At 40.4% G+C, this 9,368-nt stretch overlaps 1 protein-coding gene across 4 annotated transcripts in view; it reads right to left on the bottom strand.

Annotated features, from left to right (window-relative positions):
* SLC25A26 (solute carrier family 25 (S-adenosylmethionine carrier), member 26) overlaps window positions 1-9,368 on the bottom strand; it is a 53,148-nt gene that overhangs the window by 9,827 nt on the left and 33,953 nt on the right. Inside the window, exons 4-6 of one of the 4 annotated variants that reach the window (XM_015558237.1) lie at window positions 8,643-8,747; window positions 7,502-7,549; window positions 3,556-3,666 (exon numbers count right to left, since the gene is read on the bottom strand). In XM_015558237.1, the coding sequence (XP_015413723.1) occupies window positions 3,604-3,666; window positions 7,502-7,549; window positions 8,643-8,747 (216 nt within the window). In that variant the 3' untranslated portion in view covers window positions 3,556-3,603. Of the gene's footprint in view, window positions 1-3,555; window positions 3,667-6,257; window positions 6,326-7,501; window positions 7,550-8,642; window positions 8,748-9,368 lie in introns of those variants that run through there. The other 3 variants (XM_015558239.1, XM_015558240.1, XM_015558238.1) reach the window with 3 other exon arrangements.

Raw genomic sequence — 9,368 nt, 5'->3', positions numbered from 1 at the left:
TAGGAGGAAGCCAAGCGTCCTGCTCGCTCCAGCTCCGTGGCCACGGCGGGCTGAAAGCAGGTATCTGAGGTTTATTTATCTTCTAGAATTGAATCTTTGTTGCTTTGAGTGGAGCTCAGAGCTGGGGCAGCTGGGAAGCTTGGCTTCCTCCATCATTGGGGCAACCAAGCCTTCTGCTTGCTCCAGCTCTGTGGCTGCTGGCTGCCATCTTGGTTGGGTTAATTTGCATATAGTTGCTCTGATTGGCTGGTGGGCGTGGCTTGGGCATAGCAGAGGTGCGGTCAATTTGCATGTTTCTCTTTTATTAGATTAGATTATCTACTGATGGGCACTTGGGCTGTTTTCAGATCTTGGTTATCCTACATAATAAAACCCAGCAACCAAACAGCAGAATGACCAGAATGACTGCTCAACCAGTCACTATGACATGCACTGACCACCAAAGGGCAGACACTCAATGCAGGAGCCACCCCCTGGTGGTCAGTGCGCTCCCACAGTGGAAGCACCACTTGGCTGACCAGGTTGAGCGGCGCTCCCACAGCGGGGCAATCCCCGCAGGCCATGCCCCCCACTACTGCTTGAATCCTGTGCACCTGGCCTCTAGTTGTAAACAACACTGCATATACCCTTTCAAAATGGTATTCTGGGATTTTTAGGATATATTCGCAGAAGAGGAGGCAGTTCCAGTTTTAATTTTTTGAGGGAACTTTATACCGTTTTCCACAGTGATTGCACCAGTCTGTATTCCCACCAATAGTGCACTAGTGTTCCCTTTCCCCACATCCTCCCTAGCTCTTGTTTGTTGATTTATTGATGGTAGCCATTCTGAAGAGTGTGAGGTAATACCTCATTATAGTTTTAATTTGCATCTCTCTGATGATTAGTGACACTGAGCATTTTTTCAAGTCTATTGGTCATCTGTATGCCTGCTTTGGAGAAGGATCTATTCAGGTCCTTTGCTCATTTTTTAATTGAATTCTTTGACTTCCTAGCATTGCGTTGTATTAGTACTTTATGTAATTTGGAAATTAACCCATTACCAGATGTATCATTGGCAAATATGTTCTCCTATATAGTGGGTTCCCTTTTTACTTTGTTGGTGGTCTCTCTTGCTGTGCAGAAGCTTTTTAGTTAGATATAGTCCCATCTGTTTGTTTGTTTGTTTTCCTTCATTTCCCTTGCCCTTAGACATGTCGGCAAAAAATAATGCTATGAGAGATGTCTGAGATTTTAGTGCCTATGTTTTCTTTTAGGATTTGTATGGTTTTGTTACTTACATTTAAGTCTTTTGTCCATTTCAAGTTTATTCTTGTGTATGGTATAAGTTGATGGTCTAGTTTCATTTTTTTAATGTTGTTATTCCATATACATTTTTTGGAATATCTAGATTTGTGAAATGTGCCATTGGTATTTCAATAGGAGTTGCATTGAATCTATAGATTGCTTTGGGTAATGTGGACATTTTAATGATGTTAATTCTTCCAATCCATGAACATGGTATGTGCTTCCACTTATGTGTATCTTCCTCAATGTCTTTATTCTATGTCCTATAGTTTTCTGAGTACAGGTCTTTTGCCACCTTGGTTAAATTTATTCCTAGGTACCTTATTATTTTTTTTATTCCAAGAGTAAATGGTATTGTTTTCTTAGTTTCTTAATAGTTCATTATTGGTGTATAGGAATGCCATTGATTGCTGAGTATTAATTTTGTATCCTGCTACTTTGCCAAATTCATTATTACATCTAGTAACTTTCTGGTGAAGTCTTTTGTGTTTTCTATGTACAATATCATGTCGTGTACAAATAATGACAGTTTTATTTCCTCCTATCCAATTTGGATGACTTCTATTTTTTCTTCTTATCTGATTGCTGTGGCTAGGACTTCCAATACAATGTTGAATAAGAGTGGTGAAAGCAGGCATCCCTGTCTTACTCATCTTAAGGAAAATGCTTTTAGTTTTTGCTCATGGAGTATTATGTTGACAAACTGGGTTTTTCATATGTGGCCTTTTTATGTTGAGGTATGTTCCTTCTATTCCCACTTTGCTGAGAGTTCTTGTCATAAATGGGTGCTGTATTTTGTCAAATGCTTTTTCTGTGCCTCTTGATATGATCATGTGGTTTTTATCCTTCATTTTGTTTATGTGGTATGTCACATTTACTGAATTGCAGATATTGTAGGAGAGGGTCCTCTTTATGAAGTGATATAAACTGATCTCCAAAATGGTTTGGCTAAGAATACAAACAAGATGCAGAATACCTAGGATAGAGTGGTTCTGGAAAAACACATAAGGTCTACTGTTGTGAGTATGCAAAACAGTTTATTCTTGCATTTTTTATTACTTACTAATTATTGTATTATGTCCCATACAAACAACTGTAAACCTACTTTTGCCCACCCTGTATAACATGAAGAGTTTTGGGGAAAGGAACTCAGTGGGCAGAAAACAGAGCTGGAAAAGAGATGCTGAAGGACAACCCTTCAAGCTTTATTTCAAAAGGTTCCTGTTCCCAGGCACTAGATTAGCGGGCGCTGTCACTACCTCAAGTAGAGCGTAAGCGTAACTAACTTTGGAAAGCTTCCATGTCTACCTGCAAGTGAACTTTCCAATCAGAGTGCTAATTTCCGTACCTGCAGAGACAGAGAGAGCGGTAGGTAACGGTCGTCAGTACAGGGTCATTCATCGCTGGGAAGGGACGGCCCTCGCCCACAGTGATGGTGGTTAGTTAGCAAGATGAACAAAGAGGCACAGAAGAGCAGCCATTAACCAAAGCTGATAGAAACTGGAGAAAGAGCATGCCTCAAAGAGTGGCTGAGAGCTGTTAATTGAATGTGGCTGAAAAGATCAACAGAAGGCACACGATAAAGAGGGAATTTAAGAAAAAGGACTAGGACACGTTACTGTTGATGTGGTGGCTGAATTCACACCAGAAGACAGAGCCCTGGTACCTGACAGTATAAAGAAGCTTCTACAAAGATTAAGAATGTTCCCCGACAGCATGCCAGCTGATTCTAAGATTGAATCAGATTGTGTTGTTTTGTGGTATCATTTCTGAAAGTAAAACTTGCCATACATTAGGAATTGCTTACCCAAATTAAACGCTTTTTTGCATAATGGTATAGTTTTCAGTAAGGATGTATACATTGATTTTTTTCTCTCAATGCGTTATTTTAATAAATACCTCATGGGTGAAAGAGACAGGCTGGAGGCCTTGATGAACGTACCGACAGGTGGCAGACAGGGCCTGCCAGACGGTCTGACTTTGAGACGGTTGGATCAGATGTGTAACAGAACTTGGAGGAGACTCACTTTCACTGAAGCCTGGCAAGAAATCTGGGGAGAGGGGGCGGCAGCCCTCATCTACCTCAAATCCCTTCAGCAGCCACTCTTACCTACCAAGAAGCCAGGAGTTATTCATTCCAAAATAGCAATCTCCTGCCATGAGGCGGCTGCAACCAGCCTCTCACTGTCAGATTAGTGCAGAACAGGGTCAAAGCCCAGTAATTTACCCTCCACGCTCCCGGGGACACGTGTCAGGCTCCTCCAGGGGCTCCCCAGGGCTCCACTCCAGTCCCCTGGCAAACATCCAGCTGCGGAGACGTCAGCCTCTCCTCCCAGCCAGCACCCACTTGATTCTGTGCCTTCCTGAAGTGCCCTCACGAGGCTGCAGGTAGAGGCAAAGGCTCTTGCCTTTCTGTAGGTGACAACCCCAATTCTGCGCAGATAAGCAGGCACGAGCGTTTTCTCACAGCCTTGTGCCTCTGCTCATGTTGTTACATTGGCCAGTCTCCTTGCCTATTTCTAATTGCAACTCCTTCAAGAATTAAGTCAAAATTATTTTTTATTAACACAACAAATACGAATTGATGCCACTCAAGCACTACTTCTTCTAGAAGCCCAGGTACACATTGTATATACACACCATTACGTGTATACACACCACTGCGGCACTACCACACCACACCAGACCCTGTCCTGTGTCTGCTGTATACACACCACTACAGCACTACCACACCGCACCGGATCCTGTCCTATGTCTGCTGTATACACACCACTGCGGCACTACCACTCTGCACCGGACCCTGTCCTGTGTCTGCTGTATACACACCACTGCGGCACTACCACACTGCACCGGACCCTGTCCTGTGTCTGCTGTATACACACCACTACAGCACTACCACACCGCACCGGACCCTGTCCTGTGTCTGCTGTATACACACCACTGCGGCACTACCACACTGCACTGTACCCTGTCCACTGCCCTAATTATTTCCCCATTAGAACACGAATCCTTCTATGTGGTGCCCAACACACAGAATACACTTTTTAAATGACTGTTAAATAGAACAGTGGATAAAACACATTTGCTGAGTTTAATTTATTCCTACTTCTTTTCTTTTTTTTTATAACCCTCATCTGAGGATTTTTCCATTGATTTTTAGAGAGTGAAAGGGAGGGGGAGGGGGAGAGAGAAACATCAATGTGAGAGACACACTCATTGGTTACCCCCGCACACACCCTGACCAATGCCAGGGATGGAGCTTACAACTGAGGTAATGTGCCCTTAACTGGAATCGAACCCGGGACCCTTCAGTCTGCAGGCTGACGCTCTCTCCACTGAGCCAAACTGGCTAGGGCTATTCCTACTTATTTTGAAGCAACTTGCATTTCTCTGCTTCCTTCCTCTTTCACGTCCTTCTAATCCACACGCGAGACCCTGAGGCATCTCTCCACAGCACTCTCAGGCTGTGGAGACCTCGGCCTGGCTGTGAAGGCAGCTGAGATTTGCTCCCACGTCCATCTTACAGCCATGCCACCAGGCACCACGATGCCTGGCCACAGCTAATTTGGCCAAGATCATGAGGAAAACAAACACTGAAAGGGTGAGGTAAGTAGCATAATTTGTTGACCTTGCTCAGACTCAGTCTAAAATTCACAGTAACGAAAATAATTCAGGAGAACATAAAGGATAAGCCAGCAATCTCCACAAACATCAAATGGAGGAACAAAAAAAAAACACAACAGGTGACAGCATTCACAAAACCTAAAGAACACACTATCTGTTTTATAATGCATAGGTTCCATCTTCAATCTCTTTCTAATAAAGGAAAACTGTACACAGAATAAATGTGTAAGTTTCTTGGTGATTCTCAGTAAGGCTTCAATGTATTTTCTTACTGAAACAATCAACCACATTCTTGGCAAAAAGATATGATACGGATGTCAGAACAAGGTAAGAACTGAAATTATCTATAATGCATAAATTTTGCTTAATTCAGGTGTCACTTATTTTTCTCATTTTGAAAAGAAGCTACGTTTCATTCAATAATAATTCTTCTCTAGTTCTATCAGGGAATCTGTTCTAAAGCGATGCTTCACCTAAAATCAGTTCTGAAGGCTCTTTCATGAATACGCATAATGCAAAGACCCCAATTACATTTCCAACAAAGCACTGCCATTTGAGTAAACCGAGTTATCTCAATAGGTCACATTTGCAAGAATTGCAGCTTAGAAATTAATTACTAGTGTGGCATATGTCAAAACAAATTTTTAAAAGAACAGAATGCAGTTGTAACCATGTGTTCTAACTATTCGTTTGAATATGAAATCAGTATTCTCTGGCATGTAAATATATTTATATATTCAGCACCTCTCAGAAAAATAAAAAAGTCCTGCCCCGCCTTTCCCCTGCACCCGGGCGAAACCTGAGTAACTAGCTCATGTTTACTAAGTCAGAGCCTAAGAACAGAATGAAGACATGGTGCAGGGGATATTTTTGAAAGGCAGAAAGAAGTCACCTTCACACAAATGACTAATTTTGAAACATTCAGTTTGCCTTCAAAAGAAGTTTTTCAAAGATATACATCACCTACACCAAAGCTTTAAATAACAGTACAGGTGTTTCATAAAGAAGACTAATCTATAACAGCGCTTTTTAACCTGTGTGCCGTGAGAATTTTTAAAACATGCAGTACCTGACTGTTTAGTCAGGGGCACTGACCTCTTTTCCTTTAGATTATCAAATTTAAAAATGACAACAGCCAATACAACAATAGCTGTCTGGTGAATGAATCAAAATTATACCTGTGTGTTTTCTTTTGTTTTTTGTCTGATTGGCAAAAAATATATTTTTGGTGTGCTGCAGAATTTTAGTAATTAGTTTATGTGTGCCATGAGATGAAAAAGGTTGAAAATCGCTACCTTTAGTATTAAAAAAAAAAAGAATCAAAAACAACAAAAAACAAAAACAAAAAAAATCTACCTGGGAATGAACTTAGGGATTTGAAGGAATTTCAGTGTTCTGCTGATGATGACAATATTTACTTAAATTAAAAACAATTTCAGTGGTGAAAGTGTTTTAGCATCTAAGGAACACCAAATAGAAAACAAGAATATGGAGCAGATATAGGCAGATGGTCTTCAGTGTTTTCCTTCATGGAAATTATGGCCCAATCCTTTTCATAGTTATACAAATATCAAATCATTATGTTGTACACTTTAAATGCCTTATAATTCTATTTGTCAATTCTATCTCAATAAAACTGAGGGGAAACCATAGAATTTAAGCTCACTTAAAAAGAAAATAAAATTATGTCCCAAACCAAAGATTTTTATCTCACATACCTGTAAATCAACTTTTAAACTTCAAACAGCCCTTTTATATGAGGCAAAAATTAAAACATGCTTCCAGCAGTAATATACTGAAATCACTCTGCTTTCAAAACAAAACAAAAACAACGGGGGGGCGGGGGGAAGACAAGAAATCAATCACATTGAATCATAGGACTTCAGAGTTAGAAGGCACAGGGGATAAAATGGCTTGTGGGCCAGGACTCCAGGCCAGAGTACACTTCCCAGTTCATCAGATTATTACCAGGAAAATAAGAACTAACTGTATGATACAGACTTCTGAGACACTTATCTCTCAGGGTGCAACTTTCCTGACCAATTTCTCACAAATTCTGTGTATTAACTTAATAACTTACCTTGTGTAGTTATTTCCTAATATTTCAGCTACAACAAATACTTACCACTCTAGAATTACCATGAAGCTATAGGGTGGTTGTTCAGCAAACCAATTCATTTGACCCATTTATTACGTGTAAGAACCAAGACAAGACTAAAGTGTGTTTTAAAAAGGAGTGTTTTAAAAAGAGATCTTAGCCCTAGCTGGTTTGGCTCAGTGGATAGAGTGTCAGCCTGAGGACTGAAGGGTCCCGGGTCCAATTCCAGTCAAGGGCACATGCCTGGGTTGCAGGCTTGATCCCCAGTAGGGGGCATGCGGAAAGCAGCCGACCAATGATTCTCTCTCATCATTGATGTTTCTATCTCTCACTCCCTCTCCCTTTCTCTCTGAAATCAATAAAAATATATATTTAAATAAAAAAGAAAAAATAAGATATCTTAATTTCCCTTTTTAACTTTTTAAACCAGTTTCTCCAAGTAAACCCACAGAACAAAGCATATTGTTTTTCTGTACTGGAAATTAAGTTAGTTACCTCTCTTAAAACTGTGCTTTTGTAGCCTCGATACAATCCTGGGATGCCCTGAAACAAACAAAAGGAAATACGAGATGGCAGAAATTTTAGGACGACATTCTGAATAAAGCACAGTAAGCTTTCCTAAAGTTTGAGTTTTAAAACGTCCACAATGACCACAATTCTGCAAGAAGTTAAAGGTTCTAACTGCTCCACTCCTTTAAAATGGAAATATCTCTAATAATAAAACTGACTACATATTAATTTAGCTTTAGTTGCTTTTAGTATTTCTTCTCCTGAGAATACTTGAGCTTTAAATGAATAGATTTCCAAAAGCAAATGCACATAGAATGTTGATTATCTTTTCATATGAAAACAAAATGTATTTCATGGATTCAATCAAAAGACATCAGAAGTTCATTAATAACCTCTCAATGGTGTAACTCTGGACAAGCCTTCATTTATCTGTTTCATGTCCACATGATTCTTCAGGAACCCTCTACTGGGCTAGCTCACTCATACAATTAAACACTTGCATCTCCTCAAGGAGACACACGGACCATTAAGAATAATTTTTCTACAACCTAGACTCATTGAAATTTCCATGTGATTGACTTTGGTAAAAATATTTTTTAAGTTAACATTTTTAAAGGCCTCTGTAGGAACTATGAAGGAAAGCAGCTCAATGGCTCCTAGTCGCATGGCCAGCAGGGTGACTTCTGACACACAGCTTAACACTAACCAGTAAAAGGGGATTACAATTGATATAAACACTATGATGTTGGTGACAGCCCATTACTACACTTCTCTTCCATGAGCCCTCAAATTATTCTGTAGTGATGTTTTCATATATCTCCATTTAGTCTACATATTTACTATTTATTCCATGTCTGATTCCAAAAGAACTATGGATGATTTCAATGTAGGACTCATACAGTAGGGGCACTCAATATGTGTTTGTTTAGAAATTAAAAAAGAAAATTCAAAAACAAATACAGGAAAGAAAACTATAATCTTAGCATAGAAAGTTACTGCAATTAAACATTAAATTTAGCTGTAAGGTCTCTTCTAGGACTCCTGATACAAGACTCACAGTGCTCATACTAGCTGCTATAAAATCTCTCTCAATAAAGAAAAAAAAGAACTTAAAGACATATCTCACCTCTTGATATAAGATGTTAGAGAAAATCTGAAATGTTCTTGAAGAAGCAGAAACCTGTGCCCTCTGCTTAACTACTTCAGAAGGAACTCGAATCAGGCAGGCCACCTAAAATATATAAATTTAAGTACATCTAAAAATTAAGTAACTGGAATAAAAATTGAAATTTTTTCTAACCAAAAATTACCTATCCTATCTAATAAAAGAGAAACATGGTAATTAGCATACGACCGCTACCCTTCCCATTGGCTAATCAGGGCAATATGCAAATTAACTGCCAGCCAAGATGGCGGCCAGCAGCCAGGCAGCTTGAAACTAACATGAGGCTTGCTTGCTTCAGTGACGGAGGACTCCAACGTTCACCACCTGCCGCTGCAGGCCTCTGAGCTGCAACTCTAAGCAACTATGTTAAAAATGTAGAAGCTAAACAAAACCCCAGAAACCTGCTTTCAGCCAGCTGGGATTTCAGAGCTGTAGCCAAGCCTCAGAGCTAAAGCTCACCCAGAATAAAAAAAAGAAGAAGAAGAAGAAAAGGAGTGGTTGGGAGCTTCAGTCACCCGGCAGCCTGAAAACAGCCCTCAACCCCTCACCCAGACTGGCCAGGCACCCCAGTGGGGACCCCCCACGCTAAAGGGGTGTGGCCAGCATGAAAACAGCCATCAGCCCCTCACTCCGGCTGGCCAAACCTCCATGGGTTGAGGGTCCCTACTGCGGCGGGGGGGACTTGAC

The sequence above is a fragment of the Myotis davidii genome, unplaced genomic scaffold (genome assembly GCF_000327345.1).
Source record: "Myotis davidii unplaced genomic scaffold, ASM32734v1 scaffold189, whole genome shotgun sequence".
Classification (NCBI taxonomy): domain Eukaryota; kingdom Metazoa; phylum Chordata; class Mammalia; order Chiroptera; family Vespertilionidae; genus Myotis; species Myotis davidii.
The sequence above is the reverse complement of the archived record's forward strand: the minus strand, read 5'-3'. Positions and strand labels throughout refer to the sequence as shown.